The 27,998-nt window shown below is 47.0% G+C and overlaps 1 protein-coding gene across 3 annotated transcripts in view; it reads left to right on the top strand.

Moving 5' to 3' along the window:
* VASH2 (vasohibin 2) overlaps positions 1 to 27,996 on the top strand; it is a 38,554-nt gene extending 10,558 nt beyond the window's left edge. For 2 of the 3 annotated variants that reach the window (XM_019738038.2, XM_074322176.1), the window contains exons 4-8: positions 2,089 to 2,145; positions 2,688 to 2,762; positions 11,538 to 11,919; positions 13,075 to 13,190; positions 25,477 to 27,996. In XM_019738038.2, coding sequence (XP_019593597.1) covers positions 2,089 to 2,145; positions 2,688 to 2,762; positions 11,538 to 11,919; positions 13,075 to 13,190; positions 25,477 to 25,549 — 703 coding nt within the window. In that variant the 3' untranslated portion in view covers positions 25,550 to 27,996. The remainder of the gene's footprint in view (positions 1 to 2,088; positions 2,146 to 2,687; positions 2,763 to 11,537; positions 11,920 to 13,074; positions 13,191 to 25,476) is intronic. The other variant, XM_074322175.1, reaches the window with a different exon arrangement.
* Positions 27,997 to 27,998: the final 2 nt, after the last annotated feature.

The following is a 27,998-nucleotide window of genomic DNA, read 5'->3' as shown; positions in this document are numbered from 1 at the left end:
CTGCTTTTTTATGTTTCTCTCTGATGCATTATGATGGTCACTGACCTAGATCACTGACTGTAGAGAGGGCTGGAGAAGGGAAAGCATCAGCAAGCTCCTGGGACCATGCTCCCTGTCACCTGGTCATTAGAGTCACCTGGTCACTACACAAAGCAGAGTGTGGCCTCTTCTCCCTTCTGACCAGACTTTAGTGACTTGGGACTTCCTACTTTGTCCTGAACACAGCGATCCATGCTAGAGTACGGGGACCTCTTGGGGCCAGCCCTGACTATATTGCTGTGCTCAGCTGGCAATGGAGATATGAAAGGACAAATCCTGCCTTCCCTTCTGACAGCCTCAGAGCATTGGCCAACAGGAGTGTTGGTCTTGCATGAGGTTCTGGAACGAAGTGCCACCTGAACTCTGCTGCCTGGGAGAACCTTCTGATCGTGGGCTCAGTGAGTCTCTCACTTTGAAGGCAGTGTTTACAGGAAGCTTTCCTCCCAGCTCACTTTCAGGCCTAATAACTTAGGAGCTGAGAAGAGATGGCCAGGTAACTTTAAATTATTGCAGGTTTATCTCACTTTATGCACTAGATGTGTGGACTATATATATACGTAACTAGGGAAAGTTGGGTGTATATATTGAATTTTTGCCAGTTGAATTCTACTTTAAATATACTGGGAATCTCACTGTGTGAATGAAGTCTTTGGTAAAGTTGAAAAAAGAAACTCACTTCACAAGGAGGCTAGATAGTCCCTCATTTTTCTTTTACTTCTAGGGTTCTGTGTGTTGGATTTTTCTGAACGCTGGGCAAGCCTGTCTTGTTACTGGTTATCCTTATGACCACGCCAGTCCTTTCCAAACTGCTGGTGAGCTTGTTAAAATTAGCCCCTGGCCCTTACCCTGGAACTTTCAATTCAGCAGTCAAGATGGGGTGACTCTGAATGGCAGCTAGGGTTAAAACCATGGCCTGAAATCAGAGTCTCCAGGGGTGGGGCCTAGAATCTGCTTCTAAGGAGCTTCTCGTGTCTGAGTGGCCACGCCCCTCTGTGCCAGGAGAGGACTCCCACCCCTTCTCAGGAGGGTGTGCAGCACCTTTAGGCGGTCAGCACCACATTCTGCCGCTGCCTCTCCCACTGGAGGGACAGTGTAATCTCCTACACCCACCCCACCAGGGTTACAAGTTCATGCTTCGTTAGCACCTTCCCAATACGCACTGTTTCTGTAGGATTATGTTTGAGGCAGGATAGGGAAACATACAACCTGACTAGTTAGCCTCAGAAAAATCAAGACCAGTCTCAGAGAGCACAGCAGCAGGGAATCTCTGGTCTCCTACAGGATGAGCTGGTGCAGCTGACCAGTCCCGGAGACCTTCTGGGCAGCCCACTAAATCCCGGGTTGTGGGTAACGTCGTCTTCTCAGATTTAGTGATCAATGTCAAGTGTTAGTCCGGGCATGAAATGAAAGTGATGTTTCCACAGTAAGCTCTGCTGCAGCGTCTGTGTGTTACTGAGAAACCTGTTGCCATCCATCCACCTTTCTATCCATCACCCTTCCCCTTCCTTCTTTCCTTCCTTCCTTCCTTCCTTCCTTCCTTCCTTCCTTCCTTCCTTCCTTCCTTCCTTCCATCCACTTACCCTTCTATCCATCCATCCATCTACCCTTCCACCCATCCACCCGCTTATCCATCCATTTGTCTGCTCAGCCATTCTCTATTCCTCATTCATTTAATAATACTTGCTAACTGGAATATGTTGAGCTTGTACGAGGCTTTATGGGTGATATGAAGATGATAAATGATCTCAACTCTCAAAAAGATCTTGTAGTCTGGTAGGTGCATTAAGACATGTATTCGAATAGCCAGAATATAGAGCAGATTGAAAACAGCTACAATAAAGGTCCAAGACACTGTGGGGCCTAAGTTAGAAGTTAGAGTTCCACAGGACAGTGAGGCATTAGAGGCTGTTGGCTGTCTTCTGGCTACTAGTCACCTCTGGAAAGCCCCCACTTCCTCATCCCACTGAGAAATCAACGCATAGCTTCCTCTGCTGGATTCCTGGGACCTTTGGAGTTTCTTGTCACTTTCCCTTTACATACTTCACACAGATACAATCATACAGGGACCCAGTTCTTTGAAATTAGGAAAATGAGACCGCTGAGTGGGTAAGTGGTGCATGATCTGTGGGCCAGATGACGTCTCTCCTACCTGAGAGCTGCCAACTCCTCCTACCTTTTATCCCTGTATCCCAGTGCTCAAATATCCTGGTCTGTAAGGGGTGGAGATGGGGGCGGTGCCCCAGGGCCATGTTGGAGGTAGAAGCTCTGGAGTGGCTGCTATCTGGGCCATTCTAACAGCTAAGTTAGTGGTGGAGACTAACTCTTCCAGAGGATGGGAGGGGGCTATGAAATTTGTTTCATGTGGCCTCCTTTACTTGCTCCATGTAATGTCCCTTGTCCTAGGGCAATGGAATATGGGCATTACCATCCAGGAGCTCACTGTTGGAGAGAGGAGTGTAGAATTTAGGATTTTGGTTGTGCCAAGTATGGATGTGCTTTGGCACCCTCCTGTGAGGCGAGTTCTTCCGGTTCCCTCTGTTTTCCTGCATGGTGCCTAGGGAGGAGAAAGGCATGCTGATGGATTGGCAGACAGACCAACTGAATCATTAAATAAGACCTGAGATCCTTTGCTGTGCTCTATCCTACAGGTTAATGGAAACAGCGAAGGAAATGACTCGGGAGTCCTTGCCTATCAAATGCCTTGAAGCTGTCATCCTGGGCATGTATCCTTTAAGTTTGTTTGCTTCCATTTACTCCATAGATGGTGGTCTCACTCTGGGGCTAGCTGTGCCTTTAACATCCTAGATCCACAAGATGATGGCTGTTGTTTCCTTGGAGGAAAGTATCAAGCTCTCCTAAGGGTTCCCTTTCATTTCCACCATCTGGAGTTGAACGAAATCAGAGCTTGGCTCCTTGGACCATCATCTGTGTGACCTGTTAGCTAAAGCCTGCCTCCAGGCCAGCTCTCAGGCCAGCCTCACTAGTTATAAGGAGAATTCTAACTTAGAAGAACTAGAGAGTGTGTGTATCATTGTTTTTTGCATTAATCTGTCATTGCAACAGGAAAGACATTTAGGGGAAATGGGATCCTCCAAATCCATCTCCAGGGAAAATTCTTTGAGTGGGTTGTGGAGGAGACCATGTCATGGTATGGTGTCCTGACTACAGAACATAGAGCTGAAAAAGGGGTCCTGTCTCTCCCACACTTTCTGTTCTGTTTTCCACCAGACTCGACTTGGCTCCTCAGCCTAAGGTGAAGATGGCCCAGAAGACTGTGATAGAACTGACATATTAGTGGTGATAGCAATAGAACATGATCTGGTAGAAGAGCAAGGAAACTCCCAGTCCTTTGGGGTAGATGGCTGGAAGGGACAGTGACTAAGGGAACACAGCAAGTCAGGAGCTTGAGAGGGGGTCTGAGGTAAGAGCAGTTAGGTCTTTAGTGCTGTGCTGTTGAGTGTGACCTTTTCCCAAAAGGCAATGGGCAGCCCAGATGGAAGCGCTTGAGGGGAGGTGTACACTTCAGAGCAGTGGGTTTTAGGGCTGATTGAAGGATGGGGCTGGATCTGCAGAGCCAAGGACAAACTGTGACATGAGGGAAATGGGGATGCTTGAACCATGGTCCCGGCAAGGAGAATGGATATCAAGAGATATCAGGGGGGTAGAGTTTACAGGACTTGGAGGCCAGCTGGGTGTAGTTGATGAGCAAGGAGTCAACAAATACAGGTTTCTGGATTGGGTGACTGTCTGTGGAGGATGGGCTGGAGGGACGGGAGCAACCGAGAGGTGAGATACTTCAGCACAGATCCGCAGCAATGAAGGTGGAGGGATGGAGCTGGAGTGGTCATCAACACCACTGATGGACTGATTAGATGTGAGGAGTTAGAGGAGAAAGAGGCTGTGACTCCACATTTCTGGCTTAGGAAATTGGGTGATTGGATAGTAACGCCACTTCCAAGTCCAATGGAAGGACTTAGAAAGGAGGATCAGATTTATAGGGAGGTGAGTTCAGATTTGGACGTGTTGAGTTTGAAATGCCTGTGGGATATCAGGGTGGGATGTCACTGTGGAGCTTGAGGGGTCTCAGTGCTGTAAATGCGAGCTTGGAGCTGTGAGTGTTTGCGGGTGGTAGATAATGTTCAAGGAGTGAGAAGAGAAAAAGATCAAGGATGAAGTCCCACTATTTTGGGGTCTAGTTGGACGCAAAGAGCCCCTAAATGAGACCAAGAAGGACAGCTTGAGAGGTGGAAGGAAAACCAGGAGAAAAAGGAGATGCAGCAGCGAAACGTCAGGTGGCTGAGAACTGGACTGGAGACGGGGACAAGCCTAGTCTGCTTTTCTGATCTCCTGGACATCTTTATGGAAGGAGGAATTGGTGCCCCCTGCAGAGCACTGGCAGGCCTGACCTGAAACACGGTCGTCCACGAGTGCCTGGGCCCACATTGGAAAAATGGAAACTTGAGCTTTATTGAGGCGCCTCCCCAACATTCCTTTCAGACCTCCTCTTTGCTCCCCACAAAGGAAATGAAATGTGTGCCTGGGGAGCCCAGCAGGAGGACAGGACAGGTGGGGACAGCAGATGGCTCAGCGCCCCCCTCCTTTGGTAAGTCAGCCACAGCTGTTGGGCAGAGCCTCCTACAAGTTTAATAAAGGTGAACAATAGTTGGGATTTGCTGGTGGGGATCAGTGAGGGTGATCACAAGCACAGTCCCTTCCCCAGGTGGAAGCTCACTTCAGACCCCCTGCTGAGGGATGTCTGAGTGCACCTGGACAGAGGTCATCTTGCTTTACACAACAGTCATGTACACAATAGTCTTCTCCCTGTGCAATTTGATACATCTAAACCTTACATTAGGTTACGGGAATTACCCAAACCTTTTAGGATTATGGAAATAGACCTGTGACCAGCCTCTGGCCCTTAGTTCTAGCATCGGCCAAATCTGTGGGTAGGGTGCTCTTGGTTGTCCTTTGTTCTTACTGGTGTGACATTTCAGAAAAGTATGGGGAGAGTAGAGAAATTCAGCTCACACTGCCAAACTCAGGGAAATTTGACTCTTGGACACAGACAAGAAACACAGACCTGAATTCTAAAACTTACAGCATCTTTGTCTTTCCTCTTTGCTCTGTGTCAGCATCCCTGTGGCCTGCTTCCCTCTCGGGCACAGTGAAGGACAGAGGTCTGGGATACAAATAGTGACAACGCTGAAACAGGTCTGATTGGCTGTGCTTGGAAGCCTGTGTCCATCCTGGTTTGATCTTGTTTGACGTTAGCCCAGAGTTCAGGATTCATTCTGGTTTTTTTTAAAGATTTTTATTAAAAATATACCTAACAAAGAATATTATATTAGTTTCGGGTGCACACCATAGTTGCTCAACATTTATATACCTAAAGAAGTGATCACCTGAAGCATTTGAGATCTTGCTTCCAGGCAATTGTCATCAGTTTTGGCTCAAATAAATTCTTATAAAAATTTTAAAAAAAAGAAGTGATCACCATAAGTCCAGCAACCATTTGACACCGTACCACACTATCACAATATTATTGACTGTATTCCCTATGCTGTATGCTGTATGTCTTTTGATTTTAAGTGATAACTTTGCTGGGTAGAGTACCCTTGGTGGTAGGTCCTAGCTTTTCGTCACTTTGAATATTTGTGCCAATCCCTTCTGGCCTGCAAAGTTTCTGTTGAGAAATCAGCTGACAGTCTTATGGGAGATCCCTTATATGTTACTAGTTGCCTTTTTCTTTCTGTTTTTAGGATTCTCTCTTTGTCTTTAACCTTTGCCATTTTAATTATAATGTATCTTAGTGTGGGTCTGTTTGGATTCATCTTGTTTGGGACTCTCTGCACTTCCTGGATTTGTATGTCTATTTCCTTTGCCAGGTTATGAAAGTTTTCATTTTCTTCAAATAGGTTCTCAATCCCTTGCTTTCTCTCTTCTCTTTCTGGTGCCCCCATCATATGAATGTTGTTACGCTTGACATTGTCCCAGAGGCCCCTTAAACTATTCTCTTTTTTTTTTTACTCTTTTTTTGCTATTCCGACTGGGTGTTTTCTGCTATTTTGTGTTTCAAATCTCTGATTCAGTCCTCTGCTTCATCTAGTCTGCTGGTGATTTCTTCTAGTGCATTCTTCATTTCAGTTATTGTATTCTTCACTTAGTTTCTATGTCCTTTTTTATGCTTGCTATCTCTTCGTTGAAATTTTCATTAAATTCCTTGAGCATCATTATAACTCTGTCTCTGGTAGGTTGGTTGCCTCCAATTCATTTAGTTCTTTTTCTGGAGTTTTCTCCTATTCTTTTATTTGGGACGTATTTCTTTGTTTCCTCATTTTGGCTGCCTCTCTGTGTTTGTTTCTATGTATTAGGTAGATCTGCTATGTCTTCTAGTCTTGACTGGGTGGCTTTATTTAGTAGGTGCCCTGTGGGGCCCTGGCACAGTTTCCCTGGTCACTTGCTCTGGGTGCTCCCTTGTGTGGGTTGTGTGTGCCCTTGTGTTATAGTTGAGCTGTGGGATCAGTGAGTGGGAGTGACCCTCAGTACAGTTGGCTGTGGGGTTTGGCCACCTCTACAGCTCATAGACTGCTATTCTGGGGGCTTACCCCACTGAGTGGGATTCACCCAGTGGGCATTGGTGCCTGTTGAGACTGCCCTTTGTTGCTTGTGTGGGGCTAATTAGGTGGTGCTCTGCTGTGGTCTGAATCCAACCTCCAGATATGTTGGTTCTGGGACCTCTTGGGAGGGGCAGTGCTGACCTGCTGAGGACTATGTGGTAGGAGCAACAAAGCGATCCACAGTTGTTTGCTGCCTGTACTAAAGTCATAGGCATGTGAGAGGCCACACTGTGAACTGAGGACATCTGCCACCAGTACCAGATCTGGAGTAGGTGCATAAAAAGCTTGGACACCCCGAGGCCTGCTGCCAACTGCTGACTCCCTTAAGGTTCAGACACTCATAAAGCCTCGTGCAAGCTGAGTGAGTCAGGATCTCAGGGAGCAACTAGAATGGGGAAAGTTGTGGTCACCAGGTTAATGTAGCCTCTGGTTTGGTGCCAGTATTGAGCCTGGAGCTACTCAGCAAAAGTCCCAGAGTATACTGAGGCCAGTTCCTGCCCACCTGGGGCCTGTGGACTCCAAAAGTTTTCAAAAAAAGAGTGCAATGTGGGTGGGGCTGGCTGCTTTCCAATAAAATGCCTCTGGTGTTGGGGAAGTTGGGTGGGGTAGGGTCCCAGGGAGTCAGCAGGGCGGAGCAGTGGAGCTCACCAAGCCAATCAGATTCAGTTTTGGCTAGAGAGGGTGGGCTCAACACAGAAAAGATGTTGCCTGCCTGCTGGCTACATGGGAGAAGGCCCCCCTCACAGGGAAAATGGCCTCACTCCAAGGCCACACACTTCAGTCTGCCCCCCTGTATGCCTCTGACGCCCCTGAGTCACCGTTCCTCCGCCGGAGCCCCGGGTAAGTGCCTGTGAGTGAGTGAGTGTGTGTGAGCCATTTAAGAGGACGTCTGAGTTTCCCGCAGCCTTCTGACCCACCCGGATGGTTGGAATCCCCACTGGTTTTCACAGCCAGATGTTGTACAGGCTCCTTTTCCCGGCAACAGTACTCCGGGCTGGGGAAGTTGGTGTGGAGTTGGGACCCTTAGCTCCTCTGGGGTGAACCTCCACAGCTGAGATAGCCCTCCTGATTCTCAACCTCCACATGGAGGTTTGGGGCTGGCCCTTTTCATGTCTCTGCCCCTCCTACCAGTCTTAATGTGGTGTCTTGATATCCTTCGTTATATAACTCTGTTCCGCTAGTCTTCAAATGGTGCTCCAGGTTGATTGTTCCATAATTTAGTTGTAATTTTAATGTGTTCACAGAAGGAAGCAGGCACCGTGTTTTTCTACTCTGCCATCTTGGATCTCTTCAGGATTCATTCTTGAAGAACCTCGTCTTTTGATCTTGCTTGAGTGTGTGCACACTTTCTTGTGCATACTGGAGAGAGAAACTTTTGGTTCCAATTATCTTACGAATCATGGCCACTCTTTTGAGGCCCCTATTGACCCTAGTGGGGCTTAATCCTGGTAGTAAAGTACGATGGTTCATTCAAGTAGCAGGTTTGTTAGTGGAGATGGGTTAGACATATCTCCGGCAGGCTGAATGCTAGGCAGATCTACCAGGAGCTTGGGGCCCTTCTGCTCTCTTTTCCCTAGAGTTCAGGCTACTCCTCTGCTCTCATCTACCCTTCCTTGTCCCCTTCCTCTTGGTTCCCAGTTGTTCCAGGTCCCAGGGCTTTACTGATGGCCATAATGATGGAACGCATCCTAGAGACTGGTGACTTGTGACAGAATGGACTGGTGTTCTCTCCTCTCCTCTCCCCGCTTCCACTTCTCCATTAGACTAGTTTTGGGGCCTCTTCTCTGCTCTCCCTGTGGTCACTGGGCGTGTTTCTCTTACAGCACACCTCACATTGTGGGTTTTTTTCCTCTCAGTTTTATTGAGATATAATTGATATATACATCATTGTAGAAGTTTAAGGTGTATAGCATAATGATTTGACCTACATATATTGCAAATATGGGTATTTTTTAAAATTGTGGTAAAATATTCATAATATAAATTTACCATTTTAACTATTTTTAAGTGTGTAGTTCAGTGGCATTGAGATTATTCCCATTTGTTGTATGGCCGTCACCACCATCCATCTCCAGAACTTTATCTTCCCCAACTGAAGCACCACACCCATTAAACACTAACTCCCCCCCACCCTCCACCCCACCATCCTCAGCCCTTCGCACCCACCATTCTACTTTGTCTCTATGAATGTGATTACTCCAGATACCTCAAAATGAAATTATATAGTATTTGTCCTTTTGTGACTTGACTTATTTCACTTAGCATAATGTCCTCAAGAGTCATCCATGTTGTAGCATGTGCCAGAATTCTCTTCTTATTTAAGGCTGAATAATAATAATAATCCATTGTATCTATAGATCACATTTGTTCATCCATTCATCCATCCATAGACACCTGGGTTGTTTCTATCATTTGGCTGTTGTGACTAGTGTGGCCGTGAACATGGATGGACAAGTATCCGTTTGAGTCCCTGTGTGTAATTCTTTTGGGATATATACCCATAAGTGGAATTGCTGGATCATGTGGTAATTCTGTGTTTAAATTTTGAGGCACTGGCATACTGATCATATTGTATCCATTTTGAGCCTGTCTCCCCACCAGACTTCTGGAGAAGGGCTGCGTTCTTTAGCTCCTCAGCCCTGCCCAGCAGGCTGTCTGCCACAGAAGCTACTCACTCAATGAGTGTTTGTTGCACTGACTTAAACAACTAAGGAATGCCCTTATTCCAGCCCCAGAGCCTCGTCCCAGAAAGCAAGAAAGCATTTATGTAAGAGGACTCAGAAGGATGTGATTTCACTCCCTGACTGCCAGTCGATCTCACATGATCAAGTGAAGAGAAAGCAGGTAACCATTTTTATAGAGAGATGCCCTCTATTATTGAGGGCAGAGGGCAAGGCTGACTTCAGGGCTGGGGTAGGGTTCTGTCAGCTTCTTTCTAATAAGGGTACCAGGATTAGCCCTCCATTGAGTGCAGTCCTTTTAAGTGGAAGGAAATGTATCCTCACAATCGAAGGTTCCTTCTTTCAGCAAGCATTTCTGTGTGCCAGGCCCCTGCTAATCCCAGGGATACTAGGACACACAACACAACCCCTGCTCTCACAGGATACAAACAAACAAACAGAATGTTGAATGATGAGGCACCTAGTGCTATGGGCGTTCTTGTGGGGTGCAATACCTAACCCGGGCTGAGGAAGTTCAAGGAAGGTATCACACCAAGGAACGGGGAGGGGATTATAGTGAGGCTTTTGCATTCAGAGTGCAGCCTTGGTGAGCCCACAGCATCCTTATTACTAATGATTCTTAGGAGACCCCAAGTATCTCTGCCAGGTGTGAATCCCCTGTACTCGTAAGGCTGATGTGTGAGTGAAGCCATAAAAGAAGGGACATGATGTAGTATACAGAGTGTGTTTCATGGCATATGTTTGAGAGTTTCATAGATCACTTTGGTCTCATAGCTTAGTAATATAAAGGCTATGTAAAAGTCATTTAAATTTTTCAGTTACATTTAACTTCATGTTATGGGGGAATGTATGTGCCGAGGACAATGGGCACAGATCTGGTCTCAGGGTGTAGCCTTCACAAATATCATGGGCCTGCCCAGAGGTAGGTCAGGGTCCTAGCCCAGAGTGTGTACTGGGGGGACTCGGGGGGGTGACAAGACTGTACAAAGGATAGACAAGTAGGGACCAAAATCATGGCAGGACTTTGCTAAGGGTTTTGGCTCAAGTCCTGGAGAAGATGACAGACACTGAAAACTTAAGCAGAAGAGTGACATGTACCAAATTTTGGCATAAATGGATCGTTCAGGCCACTGTGTGGAAGGTAAGTTGGAGTGGGGACAAGAAATGGTGAAGACAGATTCTCAGAATGGAAAACTGTACCCACTTGCTGTGCATTTACAGTGCACAAGCCACCATGTTAAGCATCTGGGTTGTTATTTAGGGACAGTCTGGAGACACCAGAGGTTTTCAGCAGAGGAGTGATTTTATGAGTTTCCAATATCCCTCTCCAGAAAAGCTGGGTCGTTGGGTGACCATGCCTCACCAGGGCTGTCCAGACTCTTTGAGATGGACTTGAGGATATGATGCCTCTTGTCCATCATTCCAGGATGTGGCGTCAGTGGGCAGTTGCTTGAAGCTGCACCGTAGGGTTGCTGGGCCTAAATTCAGGTAATAGTGAGAGGCTAGGTTACTCCATCCTAACGGGCCAACACATGGAGAAAACTAGTGATGCCACATGGGTTGGGGATGGAGGGCAGCCAGAGGTTCTGGTGTTGCAGGCAACTTTCTGTGTAGTACCCACGGCTGCTGCCAGGGCTGTGACGGGGCCAATGAGAGGAGCAGATGAGGTGCACACATGACCTATTCTCACACCCTTCTGTCCCTTACCATCTAGATAATCAGGCAGTCTGTCTCTTACATCTCCATGGCCTTGTCTGGGTTCTGTTTGTCTTTTCTCCCCTGCTTGAAGAGGCCTTTAATTCCTGGTGTATCCCACATACTCCAGCCAGAATTAACTTCTGAGAATATCATTCTGATTGTATTAAAAAAAAAACCAAAAACCATTCATAGCTTATCATCCCCGTAGAAAACCTAGGAAGGAAAAGGGGGCTTGTTACTGTTTTGTTTTACATCTATTTAAGTACTAAAGAAGATGGCAAGTTTTTCCTCTTTGTCCCATATTCATTTGGTTTTGGTTTGTGCCATATAGTACTAGGTACTCCAAGATAATCAAGTGATTAGTCTGGAAAAGGTTAGCTGTGGTCCTGCTCAGAGGTGGAGGGATGGACTCACCGACTGAATGGGCTCCTTTCCCTTCTTGGGAGTCCAGGCTCTGAATTTTCAAGGCCTCCTCTCTCTTCCTTAACTCAGATTGTCTAAGATACTTAACCAATGGACAGCCTTCCATCGAGCGATTCCCCATCAGCTTTAAAACCTACTTCTCAGGAAACTGCTTTCACCATGTTGTGCTGGGGATTTATTGCAATGGCCGCTATGGCTCACTGGGCATGAGCCGAAGGGCTGAGCTGATGGACAAGCCGTTGACCTTTAGGACTCTGAGTGACCTTATCTTTGACTTTGAAGACTCCTACAAGAAATACCTGCACACAGTCAAGAAGGTCAAGATTGGGCTGTATGTCCCCCATGAGCCTCATAGCTTCCAGCCTATTGAATGGAAGCAGCTGGTCCTCAACGTCTCAAAGATGCTGAGGGCTGACATAAGGAAGGAGCTGGAGAAATATGCCAGGGACATGAGAATGAAGGTAGGTGCTGGGAAGGCAAAGGAGTGATGCAAGAGAGTTCTTTATCTGTTCCTCCCTCCCCCCTCTCCCTCTTGCCCCATACACCATATTTTTGGGATGGTCAAAAGTTTCTTGAGGTTATCTTGCTTGGTAGCCACTCTGAAAACAAAAAAAGATAAGTCACTTGCTATTTGACATGGACAATTCAATGCTCTCTTTGCATGTACTACTTCAAAACCCAGAGTTTAGATGTTACAGTTAAAGCAATGTCTTGGCCTGCAATTCCTTCTATGAAATCAATCTAAAATGTTTGTCATTTTCTATTAAGGCTCTAGCTCTGCCTTGTCTTTGTAATAGAATGGCCAGTAATCCCAGTTGTTCTGAAACTGAAGGGTTTCCCAGGACATGAGATTTTCCGTATTTAAAACCAGGAAATCCCCGGGCAAACTAGGATGAGTGGGTCACCCTACTTTATGACGTGTTGCATAGTCACGTTGTATCTCTGCTTTGCTTTATAAGTTGCAAAGCCCTTTGGCAAAAAATTCTGACCGGGTGTCACAAAAGCAAACAAAGCAGCATGCATGGTGCTGGCTTTGTATAAACTGTACTCATAAGCCCTTCTTCTTCCTACCATGTCACTTCCAAGATGACATGATGCCTGCTTGTCCTTGTCCGTCCAGGACTTGGGGAATCACTGAAAGAATGCTCTGCAGACACTGAGGAGCACAGGGGAAAGGATTGTCTGAATTCAGGCTTTCTTGTCTTTAGCACGTGGGGACTTGTCATCTTCCGTATGCGGAACCTGGAGTGGAGATTCTTGATTAATTGAAACCACTCTAGAACAGGCAATATACATGGGACTCTGTCTTCATGAGACAGGAATTTGCTGAGCAACTACACACAGCCCCCGGAGGCTGAGGCCCTGTGCTCTGCTTCCTCTCTGTGCCGTGGAAAAGCAGGCACAGTGTCATCATATCACCTCCTGGGAAGTGGTACCTTTGCTTCTCGCCAGTGCAGAACGAGAGAGGAGCATCTGTATCTCAGACTCCTCCCGGAAGTCTTCCAGCTCAGGGCCTTCTAAACCATGGGGTCACGAACGGGCTGGGGGCTGGGATGCCGCGCTGTGGGAAGACACGAGGGTGGGGTCTGTGTGGTAACTCCTCATCTCGCCTTCAGATCCTGAAACCTGCAAGTGCCCACTCTCCAACCCAAGTGAGAAGCCGGGGAAAATCCTTGTCCCCCCGAAGGAGACAGGCAAGCCCCCCGAGACGGCTCGGCAGGCGAGACAAGTCGTGAGTAGTATTTCCTCTAAGCCTAACACACCCATTCGTGGGGTTGTCCTGGCCCACGGGAACAAAGCTGTGTCCTGGGCTTGGCATTTGAACCAAACGGGGAGCTCCAAGTCCTGCCCTTCATTCAAGGGACATCTTTTATGGGAAAGGATCTACCATGCACATCACCCCCATTCTTCTTACTCTACTGACTGAGCTGTAGACACAGTTGGAGGGATAAGCCCCAGACACGGTGAGATGAAGGGTAGCCCGAAATCCTGGCAGTATGGAAGGAGCAGTGGACTTAGAATTAGGAAACTGGGTCGGGAGCCAGCTCAGTGCTGATAACCTATGTGACAGATATGTCGTGAAAGCTTTCTGGGCTTAAATTCTCTCATCTCCAAAATGAGACTGTTAGAATTGATGAACTTTTCCTAAAACTCTGTAGCACTCTGTGTGATTGCCCTCCATGGATGGTGGCATCAGAAATACCCACAGGCTCTTCCTCTTCCTTGGCTGACTCTACGCTCCCCTGTTTTAGCCCTGAGGCTAGTAACTCCACGCCAACTTCTTAGGTCGAAATGACCCACTTAAGAAATGACAGATTGCAGATGCTAAGGCTGCCCAGAGTAACCAGTGAGAATCCACTGGCAAATATTTGGGCCATAATTACACTGGGAAAAAATACTACTTTTATTAATAACGGCCGCATGCTGTGTCACGTGATGTTCTCACCATGCTGGGCCATGTGGCACAGTGCACAGAGGTCCAGGTTGAGCAGCCTGGGCAAATCCTTTGGGAGCCTTTGTTTCTTCATGTGACCAAGAAGATAAAACTGCTTTCCTTGCCTACCTTACAAGGTGTCAGGAGCAAGTTAGAAGAGGTAATGAGAGGGATTTGTTCATTATTATCCTATCAATCCTGTAGAGGAAGCAGGCAGAGTTTTACAATTTTCATTTTCCAGTGAAGAAACCAGAATACAAAACAAAGTGGTTCTTAGTACTGAGTTTGTAGCTGGTCAGTGATGGAAGTGGGGCTAGAGCCCAGCTCCCCTGACTCTGGGAAGGTGGTGAGGAAGAGGAGTGTTGGATCTGTCTGAAGAACAGGACAAGACGAAGTGCTGTCCGTGCCAAGGAAGGTTCCTGGTGTGTCTCCAACCTACTTCCTACTGCAACCCCAGGGCTCAGCATCGACAGCCAGGACGGCCTTGGCTAAAATGACCGGAGTCCAGGATTTGAAAGGGGAGAAATGACAAAGTGGGGGGGTTGGGTGGTCCTATAGCAGGAGAAGCTGGAGATCAGGGTGGTTTCAGCCTAGGTTTGTCCTTTCAGGGAGCAGGATGGCTTCAAACATTTCAGACGTGGCCTCTGACCCTAATCCTGCTCCTGATGCTGACCGCCATGCTTGACCCTTGACCCTGACTCTTACCCTGTCTCTCCTTCCTGATTCAAACAGCCATTCTTTCATTGCTTTCACTGAACAAAGTAGCAGTGGTCTCAGAAGACTGTGAACATGTAAACCCTTCCCATAGAGTGAGTGACCCAGAAATAGGAATCTGATTACTCATGATGCAGGGGAGGGGGGCCCTTTAAGCTGATTTGTTCTCCTTTCTGCCAGAGGAGGGTTGAGTCCTTCTCTTTGGGGCTCCCAATCTTCAGCAAATGTTGAGCAGTCCCCAAAGTCCTCTTTCCTCTGGCTGCGATCCCAGAGCACTCGGAACCCTAAGCATTCTACCTGCTTGATTTAGGCACAGAATGGATGAACACTGTTGTTTTTTAAGAGGATTCCTGTTGGAAGCATTTTACTTGGATCCTCAGGAACTTTGCAGCCCAAGGCTTGTTAACCAGGAAAAGTTACCATGATTGTCCGGAGATGGTAAAGCTGATAAGATCTTAGAAACTGGTTGTGCAGACAAAAGTCAGGATGATAAGCTACACGATGGTGGTGGCGGTGGCGGTGGCGGTGGCGGTGGCGGTGGTGCTTTGAGAAGAGTGGAAGAAGAGGGGGGCTTTGAGTCTGGACCGTGGAATTTGAGGTGCTTCTTAGGCATCCAGGGGGAGTGTCTTAGAAGCTGCTGAAAAGCGCAGGTCTGGAGTTTGTGGAAGTTGGGGAATAGAGATAATATTAGAACCATCTACTTAGAAGTGACAGCTGAAACGATAGCTGGATAAGTTTGTGAGGAGAGTGAGAAGAGAAAAAGAAGTGATGTCAAGGCCCTAAGGAGGCCAGAGGAAGAACCAGAATAGGAGGTTGGCAAGGAATAATTAGAGAGAAGGGCTGGATTAGAATGTGCAGGGCATGGGTATGTCTGCAGAAGACAGTGGTTGAGAGGGCAGGGCCAAAGAAGGGGGAATGAGGGAGGGTTTAAGGTAGATGAGGTAGAAGTGGACGGACTAGACATTAAATGGCTTTTATCCTGCCAGTGAAGGAGGCCTGGTCACCCAGTGGGAGTGAGGAAGTGTGGGTGGGTTATCAGTACAGGATGAAGAAAGGGCTGCATACAGCACAAGGGCCCCGCTGAAGATACAGAGAAGGGTCCTGTCACTCTTGGGCATGCGTAGACTCACCCAGAGGGCTTGTCGAACCAGATTGGTGGGGGGCATCGCTTAGTGTTTCGGACTCAGCAGACCTGGATGGGGTCTGAGAACGTGCTGTTCTAACAAGTTCCCAAGTGATGCTGATGAGGTAGGTCCAGGGACCACACTTGGAGATCCACCATTTGCTCAGTCGGTTTGGGAGAACTGGGGGTTGGCCTTAAAAAATAACAGTATGTTAAGATGAAAGTACATGGTTTGCTGAGAGGGGAAGATGAGGCCATCGAGTGGTTCAGCAGCTCAGCCCTGCCCAGTCCTGCCTGGGCTTCTGGATAATGAGGTTACTGAGGTGAAGTCAGAGGATGTGACACTGGCTTGGCCCCATGTTTGGGCCCCACTAAAGTCCCTCTGTGTGGAACCAGCACTCTTTCTCCTGGGGGCCAGATAGAGAAATTCAGTTCTTGGTCCTCCCCTGGGCCATGCCCATATCCTAATCTCTGGCTCCTTTGTCATGCAGCCAAGGCAAGCGTCCATGTCCGTGTCTGCAGAGGACAGCTGTTAGACCGCCACAGTTGTGAGTGCAAATCCACTTTCCAGTGTCAGGCCCCGCTCGCTCTCTCCCCTCCTTCCCACCTGAAGTGTGGGAGGGGGCCTGGGAATGGGGAGCAAGACTAGGGACAGGGAAGTCACCAGAGGGGTCGGGAAGGAAAATCTGCAGAAAGGTGGGGATTCCCTTCCATCCCCCTCCTCCCTCCATGCTCAGCGTGGAGACCCCAGAAGTGCCGAGGTGATGGTTCATTGTTCACTGAAAACAACCTCTTCCAAAATGGTGAAGAGTGGCTGCCACCAGCCCCTGAACCCCCAGACCCATGTCCTGTCCCCACAGCCTTTTGTCTTGGGCAAAGCCCTAATTCCAGCGGCTCTTCATGCACTCCTCTCAGTGGGTCAGAATTTGGGGATATTTTTTTCACAGTTAGAGCCAGTTGGCTTTGGAAGACTGACCATCAAGGGAGCCCAGGTAGCTTGTAGGTTCCTGTGGACAATTTTATATGAGCAAATCCAGTAAGACCATGGTTATTGTTGGTGATGGGAGCCTTCGTCACTTCTTTTCTCTTTTCTCCATGCTTGGAGGTCGGGAAGGGAATCTACATGGCAAATATCTTAGCTGAAGTTTCAGAATGGATTGAGGTGTTATAAGAGAGAAGATTCTCTCCCTAATTCCTTCTACACCCTGATTTCTGAGCTGCAGGGCTGGGTAAGGGATTACAGAGGCTGCCATGTTGGAAGAGAGTAAAATGAAGGGCTGAGAGAGGTGGGGACCACGAGAAGAACTGAGGCACCAAGCCCCTCCCTCCCTCTCCAGATCCCTGCTTCTGCCATTGCTACACCACTGTACCCGGACACCCTGGTTCCCAGGGGTGTGTCTGGAGAAAAGCAGCTTCTCAGCTTCTACCCCTGGCCTTCACCAAGCAGGCTTTTCTCCATGTAATCTTGCTTTGGGCAAGGAAATGAGAAAGTAACCAATTTGGTTATGACCCACTAACTCCACCAAACTCTGGGAATCCTACTATAGAATAGTCAGGACTCGGAAGAGTTCGGTGACTCTGTCACTGTTATTATTTCCGCATTACGTAAGGCCATCAAGTCATTTCTAAATGTGTTGGGTTCCATCATAAAGCTGAGGCGTGGCCCAGAGGGTGGAAAATGACCATAACAGGCAAGAGGCCCATCAGCTGTGGGGTCCCAGCCCATCTGTGTGGATAATTTTAGTGGCTTTGTACCCCCATCCCCCTCCTCCCTACACCTGGAGCTACTTCCAGGCCTGCATTCCTCTCCATTTTTGTACTTGTCTGAATAATCCTTCTGGAAAGGAGGATCAGTGTCACTGGGTTGACAAGAGTCAGCTGAGTGGGAGGGCAAGTCGCAATGGCTGCGACTACCGTGTTTCCCCCAAAATAAGACCTGGCCGGACCATCAGCTCTAATGAGTCTTTTGGAGCAAAAGTTAATATAAGACCCGGTCTTACTTTAAAATAATAAAAGACCTGGCATGATATAATATAATATAATATAATATAATATAATATAATATAATATAATATAAATATAATATAATACCGGGTCTTATATTAATTTTTGCTCCAAAAGAGGCATTAGAGCTGAGGGTCTGGCTAGGTCTTATTTTCAGGAAAACACAGTAGCAGCAGCTGAGACAAAGTTTCAAAAGGGAAACAGAGACTCCTCCACTCTCCACCCACCAATCCTTTCTCATACTCTGCTCCCCAAGGAGTGTTTAAAGCACCTTCCACACAGAATAGTAGAGTTGTTTCCTGTGGTTCTTAAAGAGACAGGGAGATGGAGGTTGAGATCCATGTTTAAAAGATCTTCTGTGAACTTAAATAAACCTCCTCCTTCACAGGCCTCCTCCTCAGTCGCCTTGTAGCTCTTTCTTCACTGAGGGGCGGTCACAGTGGTTCTCAACAGGGGCCAGGATCCCCTCTGGGGGAGAATGGTTAGAAATGCGGTGGGACGGGAAGTGAAGACCGTGCTCCCCACTAGGGCCTGGGGGCCAGGGATGGTACATGTCCTATGAAGCTCAGGACCACTCTCCCCAGTAAAGAACTGTTCTGCCTACAATGCTGCAGCACCCCCACTGAGAACCACGAGTGCCCTCTGGGGTCCTTTGCCTCTCTGACCGCCCAGGGCTCTGGGCTTGCTGCCTGTGACCTGAACCTGGGAGCATCGGGATGAGCGGACAGTGGTTTTCTGGCTGGACTACCTGTGTTAGCATGAAAGCAGCTCCTACGCAGTGGCGTGACCGTGTGGAACATTCTTCTAAATTGGGCAGGAGTCCCTGAGGACACATGACAACCTCTTTGTCTTCTTTCTCATCGGCTCCTGTTTTCCTCTGTCCGTCCTCCGCTCCTCTTTGCTGTTCATAATTCTTTTCCTCTTTTTCTTTTTCTTTAATTTGACTTTTTCATTCTCTCTCTCTGTATGGGAAAGCCCAGTTTTTGTCCTGTGTAGGGAACCCCCCCCCCCCCCCCCCAGTTCTTCCCTACGGTTTCTCTCTTGTGCGTCTCCTTTACTATTCATCCAGGACACTTCATTTCTGACACGGCTGGTCACCAAATATGTGGAGGTATTTCCCCCCACACCAAGCAATTTTTGGCAACACCAGCTTGGTGTCCTACAATTGAATTCAGTTCTGACACTATCTGCCAGGAGACAGCGTCAGGTCCCACAGGTTAAGGGCCCGGGTCTACAAGACAGCCTCCCCTTGTGCCCACTTCAGACTCTAGTCGAAAGTACCAGTTTACCACCCATGCTTCTGACCGACCAGCTATAGAGCAGAGGTTGCAGTGACCCCCATCTCAGGTTCAGTTAATTTGCTAGCACAGCTTACAGAATTCAGGAAAACATTCACGTTTACCAGTTTATTGAAGGATATGATAAAGGAAGGATGAACAGCCAGATTAAAAGATACATAAGGTGGGGTCTGGGAGGGTCCCAAGTGAGGGGGTTTTGTCCCCGTGGGGTTGGGTGCATTGGCCTCTGAGCATGGATGTGTCCACCAGCCTGGAAGCTCTCTGAACCCCGTACTTATGGGATTTTTGGGGAGGCTTCATCACAAATGCATGATTGATATTAGGTTGGTGCAAAAGTAATTGTGGTTTAAAAGGTTAAAAAAAATTGCAAAAACCACAATTACTTTTGCACCAACCTAATAATTAACTCCATTTTCAGTCCTTCCCCCTCCTAAGAGAAGGGGCGATGGGCTGAAAATTCCAAGCTCCTAATCATGGCTTGGTCTTTCTGGTGACCAGCCACCATCCAGGAGTCCACTCAGAGTCACCTCATTACCATAAAAGATGCTTCTAGGGCTCTTCACATGTAGGAAATGGGATGAAGACCAACTCATATATTTCTTATTATAAATCATAATGTCACAGTCTCTACGGCTGTGGCTGTCCTGGGCTTTGCTCACCCTGCCTGACACCCTCAGGGTTGCGGAGGTCAATAAGCCCCACCTTAAGATAAGGTCTCCTTTCACTGCTGGGCCGCAAGCTGGTCAATGGCCTTCCCGCTCCAAGTTGTCATGAAGGATCAGGAAGCTGCCTCCAGGCATCTGGCTGAGTGAGGGCAGGTCTGGTGCTGTTTAATGACGTCACAAATCAGTTTGTTCCCCTGTGCTCACCACACTGAAGTCACTTTGAACAGGGCCCCGGAAGTCATTGTCTTTAGATCCCAAATGAGAAAATATCCCCAAGGGTTGAAAGGAGAAAATTTCCTTAGCATAGAAGATAAAAGGGGTTGAGAGAGAGAGAGAAAAAAAAAAACTAGAAAGGCTATGGAGGGAAAAGTAAAGTAAAACCTCCAAGATGATGTAAAGTTTATTTCCAGAAGCCCAGAGAAAGTAGTTTCCCACCCAGAAGAATGCCCAGTTTAGTTCCCCACGGGATTTCACGTGGGCCAGGGCCCCTGGGGATGCTTGGGGAAACCGAGATGGAGTGATGGGCCTTGTCAGGGGAGACCACAGGCAGAGTGAGCCCGGGGCATCCAGAACTGACTCTTGCAGATAGTCAGAGTTGGGGTTCCTAGAGGGGTTCCGTCACAGAAAGGAGAGGTGAAATCAGAGCCCTGAAGGTGTGCTCTGGAATCTCAAACAGTGGCTGGTGGCTCCCGCCTGGGGAAGCCTGAAGGAATGGGCAAAGGGCTGGAGAGTCTCTTTAGAGCCAAATCTCTCTCAGCTGAGGCCTATTTACAAAGCAAGTTCAGCTGTCTGTCCTGCCAGCTGCCAGCGGGGTGCCTGCAGTCCTGGGAAGTGAGGAATGTGAGTGAGGAGCACGACTGGCCTTGAAGGAGGGGGACAGGTGTGAAGGAGCCACTCTACCCCAGTGCTCCTCCAGCTGGCCTGCCCAAATAGGCCGGAAATCCTGAATCGGGGCCTGGCCTGCCCTGGTTCCTGCCACACTAGACAAGAGAGGAGGGCCTGGGGCCTCCGGTTGACTTGTAAATGCCGGGCAAGCACCATCCCGATTTAATCTGTTTCACATCCTTAACAGATTAAGAGGTTAATGGTAGAGTTGCATATTTACTGTATGTCCCTTTCTAGAATCCTGAGTTCACAAAGAATACAGCCAAAGTGTGTCTGTGTGTGAGGGTGAGTGCATGTGAACACATGGACATGTGCGCCCCCACCCAAAAGGGTAGTGTGACCTCGGGGGAGACAGGAGCAAGAAGCATGGCTGGGCTGACTGGTGGCCCCCATCAGGCAGCCCCAAGTGACATAGATGGGCCATGTCCCTGAATTATCTTACACTCAGAGGGGAGACAAGAGGTAAATTTGCATCAGAAGAAAGGGAATGGATTTTGGCTCCACTGAGGGCAGGAACTACTACTCTTTGTCTTGGTCACCCCAAGGTTCTTGGGTTCTAGAAGGTTCTTGGCACAAACTATTGCGTAATAAATCCTTGTGAATGAGTGAGTAGCAAGCAAGTTTCAGGAGCCCTGCTTTTCGGCTGCCACTCAGGCCCTCTGACCAATCCTGCCCAACAACAGCCGGGCAGAGGACGTGGGGGGCGTTGAGAAGTGAGGAGAGGAGATGCCCCCAACACAGCCCTTGATCAGAGGTACAGAAAAGGGACTGAGCGGTTTAGGGGGAACCCTGTAGGCTTTCCTTCCACTTACTGCTTCTTTTCTTAAACCCAGTGTCGCACAGACACATGCCAATTTGTATGTTCAGCCCCAGGATGTGATGTGCGCCCCACTTTGGTCCCCAATATGCTGCCGTCACTTTCTGGTTCTGAGGCTTCTTGTGGCTTCCCTGACGCCCTCATCCAATCCAGCTGAGCTCTTCCTCTTCACTGAGGCTGCCTCAGGATGTGTGAAGGACGGTATGTTGCCCGGCACATGTAGGAGGTGGTCCACTCTCCCCCAACTGTCAAGGTTTGGGGAGCGGGGGTGAATACTAGGAGTATGTCCCACAGAATACCTTCTCTGTGGAACCACCACCTGTCCTCCCTAACTTACCCCCCCTGCCGACAGCCTGTGTCACAGCTGACCCTGGAATGCAGGCCGGAGGTTGGGGTTCAGGATAGACTTCGGATCAGACCGTCAAGCGGTCACCCTAGTTCATCCTGGATACACTTATGTGACAACAGATGAGGCAGGGATTATCCATTTGTGTGCCCCCTCCTTCCTTGCACAAAATGCATCAAAAGAAAGTTCCCTAGGGATCCCTGTTCCCCTAAAACAGAAGGCGGCCTGAGAGCCTTTCAAAAGAAAAACCCTTATTTGGACTGGGGAGGGGTTTTGAGAAACATATCGTTCTGTCTAAAATATAACCCTAGATCTGATGAAAGGTTCTGGGCAAGTGCAAACCCGGCTGAATCATCGCCCTGGTGCGTGTGTTTCTGAAAAATAAATCCCTTTGCAATGTTCTAATTATAGCCAGGGAGCCCTTGGAAGAGGCCTTTCCCCACACAATAGCTCACCCAGCTCTGGCCCTCAGAGGAGCTGGCAAGGACTGAACAGGATTTCTGGCTGGGCCCTGCAGGCAGGTGGCATGCTGTGCTAACCCACTTCTGTGCTTCGCCAGGCCAGGCAATGGCAGCGGTGTGGCTGTGAAAGGAAAGGGTTTCATCTTCCAGGCAGTTCACCAGGAACCTCAGTTTAACTCATTTCCTGCCAGTATTAGACTTTTGTTTCCTCCTCTAGATTCTGGGTTCCTAGGGGGAGGTGGGCAGGGTGGGATGCAGAGGAAAGAGACAACCTAGTTCCTTTCCTCTGGAAACCCTCAAGCTATCTGTCATTACTTAGCTTTCCAAGTGGGCAGGTTCCCCAAGTGGCTTTCAGAGGTTAGCTAAAGCCTCTCCTACCCAGGAAAAAAAATATATATATATATATTCTTCCTACTTGTTAATTCTTAGAATGTTGTCATGGTGACTTGGATTCTTAGTTTAGGACTTTGTCTCTGTTAAAATAAAAATATCCCATGATAAGGGTGACATAATGAAGCCTTATCAGCCCTTTACACGTTAGTGAGAACTCGACCAAAGTTTATTGAGAGGTTCAGGATATTCAACTGTAGCGATTCATAGATGAATTCATTTGATCCTGTTCTCAAGTTGTTCAATCTCTGAGGCAGGCACAGGATTATGAAAGTGCAGGACTCCTGAACTGACGTACAAAAAGAAATGCCATAGCATACAGAGCAAGGAGCCGTGTAGGCGGTGAGGGAAGGAAGTCAGGAAATACTTCACAGAAGTGGCAACTTCGGGGTGCACTTCGGAGGGGTGACAGGAAGACATGCGGGAGGGCATTCCATAGGCCAGGTGCGGAAGCAGGAGTGGCCACGGTGTCATCCTCAGGTGTTTGGGAGGGTCCTTGCGTGGAGTGCAGGAGGACAGGGGCAGTTTGCGTCATGGTTAAGGGCATGGGCTCTAGATTCTGGGACAAACTCTGGCTCCACCATTTGCTAACCATATGAGTTTGCTTTGAGCAAGTTCCGTAACTTCCAGTGCCTGTGTTTTCTCCTCTGTTATATGGGTAGGAATGGTATCAACCCCATAAGGTGATGGTATTAATTAATCCATATAACCCTCCTAGAACAATGACTGGCACATTGGAAGGCTAACAGTTTAGAACGGTAACTTTTCAGGGCCTGGAGGCATAGGGGAACTGGAGGAAGTGCTAAGGAAAGGTTTAGAAAAAGGAGGCCAGACCCCCAAGTGAAAGTGCACCTATTTCCAAGGCTGCCGATAGCAGAACAGGGGTAAAGGGAAAGGGTGAAGTTTTAGGGACTCACAAACCATGAAAAATGTGAAAATTCTGTTCCTCAGGGCTGAGTGGCTCCACAGGGAGGAAATCAGGTGAGTGGCCACCTGAGAACTCAGAGCAGGTGGCTCGCCCATGGCTTGGTGCTGCTGGGGTCTGGGGAAAGCCCACGTTACAGGGTTGAGTGGGTCGGCTTGGGTCCCCTTGACCTTCCCATAGCCTGTCCTGCTACCACCAACTTTCCAGCAGGGGCTGTTGGTCCAAAGACTGAGGGAGAGAAAATAGGTCAGTGCAGTTCCTTTCCAGCACCTGAAAACTGTGGTAAGCTAGTGTCTTATTAGCATTACTTTCATATGTGAAGGGCAGCATGCGTTTCCGGAGGAGAGGTGTGACTTGGTGTTGAGGAAGGTGCCAGGCCAGGAAGAAAGCACGTGCAAGAAAGGTTCAGAAACTAGGGTGAGCGACTCGGTAGGTGCTGCAAGGACCATGGCACAAGGAATTCTCCTGTTAGCACAAGAACTGCTTACTTTTCAGAGACAGTGGGAGATCTGAAGAGTCACTGTGGCTTAGGGCCTCCATAGGACCTAAGGTTCCAGGGAAGAAGACTGACTCTTAGAAGTGAGTCTCTGGACTCCATTTAGGGTTGCTTGTCCTGAGTGGAATTATAGAGAACATGCTAGAAACATGTTCTCCTTACTCCACACACTAACCTGCCTTAGGCCTCCTCACCACCCACTGTTCGTAGCATTGTCTGAATTTGCGTGTATTAGTGAGTTAATGGAGGGAAATGGTACCAGTTAGGGTTGGCTTTGGCCACGGGGAAGGTTAAGTTGAAGCTGTGGCTTAACCATGATTCACCATAACATGAAAGAAGCTCAACAGAGGTGGTGGGGGGGCGTTTTACTGCTCTGCCTTTTTAGTGTGCCACTCGAGGGGCCAGCCCCAGCCATCACTTCTGCAGGAAGGAAGAGAAAGAAAGAGATGAAGGGCACGTGCCAGCTGTCGTTTGAAGAGGTGTTCTGGTAGCTGATGGCCACACCCCGCTTCCTCTTCATTCTTGTTGGCTACACCTTAGTCCAGGCCATGTCCAGGTTTCAGGGAGGCTGGGAAATACAGTTTGTATTCTAGGCAGCTCTGTGCCCGGCTAGAAATCAGAGGTGTCTTTAGTAAGGAAGAAGGGGAGAATGGATGTTGAGGTAATTTATATTTGGGTAAGGAATATGCTTACAGAGTTACAATACCCGGAGAGGTCGTGTGGAAATCATATTTTAATTGGTCTAGGAAATGACTCCCACTTAATCTTTTTCCAAAGCAAGGAATACAGATGAGTGCTTCAAGCTTAATCTTTGAAAAAGTGAATTTTTGATTACTGGATTTTCTAAAAGTAGGGCACATGGGGGAGGGGAGAACACAATGTTTAGGTGTAATTGTATATTACAGTTAGCACAAGAACGGGAAAGTACTTTTAAAAATGTGTTAAGAGAGGTGTTTTGCCACTGAATGATTTTGCATATTGACGTGCTTTTTCGGATGAATTCTGAAAGGGTCACCCTGATTTTGTACCTTCACCTCTGGAATAGTAACCTCTGTCAGAGATTCACCTCTGGAATAGTAACCTCTGTCAGAGACAACCGAGACCCGCCCGAATCGGGGTCGCTTGAGATGGCTTGCAGCTGCTGGGCTTCCCCCATGGCACAAACACTAGGAAGCCACGGTTTTGGGAAGCATTCGGCTCAGATTTTTAGTTTTCCTGTAATGTATGTGACTTTTTAGAACCTTGTCAAGTTCACAGGGACAGGGTTTCCGAAGTTATAGCGTGACCCAATTCAGGCTTCAAGTTGAACCAACTCAGTCAGCAATCTGTAAAACTGTTTGGCACTGTAGGCTGAAAGCCTATTACAATGTTCCTTAAACTGAGTCGAGGCCCCTAAAACTAAGTGTTCTTTCTCCATCCCATCCCTTTTGCCCCACCCCCTTTCTGTCTTTTACCCTTAGGCCTGCTCTGCCTGAAAAGAAGGTGGCTGATCTCAGCACTCTGAATGAAGTGGGCTATCAGATCCGAATTTAGGCAAAGCCATACACCAACCAGCAAGAGGGCTTCGATGGTGCTTCTCTCTGCACTTTACCCAGCATCTTCAGGAGGAACTGCAACTATTTATTAAGAACTTGTGAATTTTATTTTTAAGGCTTCACTTGGAAATAGAATGAGTGGGCGGAAACCTGAAAATTCACAAAGGGGCAACTATGAAAAGGCTAAAATCATAAACCCCACTGGGGTTGGACTGCCTCCCTCACTCCAGATAGAAAGGATAATACCATAACTGTAGTTCTGTATTTTTCCACTTACATTCTTTTACTTGCTTTGAACATTCTGTAAATGTTCATGAAATCCTCCCTCCCACTTTTGATATAGTAAGGTAACTCAATCAGTGTTAATGTCTTTTGCAGCAATAACAGAGGCAAAGATTGGTGGGTTGTTTTTAAGCAGTCAATATTACCTCAGCATCTTGACATCAGATATGCAAACTTAATGGTTTTTTTTATATATATATATATTCTATTTGTATTGTTTCCCCAGTATTTCCCACGGGGATCTCCACAAAGTTTGGAAATCTTTTCCTGGTGCATACATGTGATGAGATTTAAGGTATTATATGCAAGTGTTTTGCTAAAAAGCACTGAAATTCTTTTGGCAATACGGGAAACCATTTTCAGGATCTTGGAGTTACTTCTTTCTTAATCTTTCTTAAAGCATTCACTGACAGCAGTTTTTGTTCTTTCAAAAACAAAACAAAAAAAAGCACGTTCAGAAGCTAGTCTATGTTCTGTCACTAACATTTAAACTTTGCAGACTCGAGCAAAAAACACAGGTCACACACTATTATAAAAATGTAGCAGTATTGCAATAACCTCTGGCAATAACACTCAGAAAGGCAAATCAGTAGGTCTCCAGAAACAGGTAACCTTTCTGTTCACATTTCATCAGATTTTTCAACTCTGAGGCAGGCCTTGATTCTGAAGGACTCGTTGTTGTTAGAGACGTGTTCTGATGTCTTATATTAAGACCAAATGTGGCGCAATGTGATTATTTTCCAGTATCTTGCTTTTCAGTACCACTTCATGACATTTAGGAAGTGGTATTGGAAAATGCAATGAGTTAGAGAAGTGGAACTTCTTTTTAAATGGAAAAGTCTTTAAGTACAATGTTACACCTTATAGCGTGACTTAATTCCTGAAGCAAGTATGACTATCTGGCCTGCATATGGTAGTTACAGTGTAACTTCTGGCTGCAGACCCCACAGAATAACTCTAACAGCATACCAAGTCTGTTTGTTATCAAGAGTACAGCTTCCCGTTTCATTTGTTTTAATAACCATGCCAACTCATGAGACCAAAAGGCCTATTTAAGTGACATCTGCTAGTCAACAAAAGTGTTACTTTAGTCTTAGTGCTTCCCTTCTGGCTTTCTTTGACTGAGGGTGATTTTAGGAAGTGAGTAAAAAAATAACCTGCTCATTGAGGTTATTTATCTGAGGCTGACGTGGAGAGCAAAAGGACTTCATCCTTTAGCCATGTGCACAGGAGCTCACTTTACCCTAAAAATCAATATTACTACTGGAAAGTACTATTTTCTTAAAGAAGTCTAATGACCTTTACATGAACAGGAGCAAGTAAGTATACATCTCGATTAGATTAAAATATGGCATAAGTTACAAATTCTGAACTTAATCACTTTCTTCAAGAATAATATCAGTTAGTAGAGTTTGAAACGAGTTAATCTTTGTATATCTTCATAAGGCAAACCCATTTGCAGCCTCATGGCCACAGGTATTTAGATGTTTGGAGTGAGTGAATCATTTCATTCTCATTCTAAAACAAACTGACTCCTCTCTGAGATATTACACACACACACACACACACACACGGTGCCAAAAAAAATGTACACACATTTTAAGAAAGGAAAAAACTATGTTAAAGTTGTAATACTCAATATATGCCTATAACAAAAGATGAATACAAGTCGCGTATGCATTTTTTTGGCACCCCTGGTATATACATCTTATCAATCTGAAACTTTATTATATCCAGTAAGTAGAGAATAATATTGCAATCATTCTACGAACTTGGAATAGGATTTTCTAAGCATTACTTAAGTACTGTCCCAACTAAAATATAGAAAGTCAATAGTTGCATAGCCTCGTTTCCGACAAAAACAGGGAAAATAATAGGAATACAAACTGTTTCTAATACGATGTATAAGTCTTAAAACGGCTAAGTGGTTTGATGATTCAATTAAGTAACCTAATGTCTTCCACACTAACTTCTTGATTGTACAATTCATTTCCCCAAAACTAGTCAGTTACAGAAACATGAAAATTCACTGAAAATGTTCTTAGTTGTCATCTGTTTTAATACCTATGGAATGTTAATTTCTAAAAGATATGGGAAAGGCACCAAACCACTAAATTCTAGTGCAGTAATTTAAATATTTAAGGCACAACAAACCAAAAAACCCA

This window comes from Rhinolophus sinicus, linkage group LG17, assembly GCF_036562045.2.
Source record: "Rhinolophus sinicus isolate RSC01 linkage group LG17, ASM3656204v1, whole genome shotgun sequence".
Lineage (NCBI taxonomy): Eukaryota > Metazoa > Chordata > Mammalia > Chiroptera > Rhinolophidae > Rhinolophus > Rhinolophus sinicus.
Note: the sequence above shows the minus strand (reverse complement) of the source record. Positions and strands in the feature narration are given on the sequence as shown.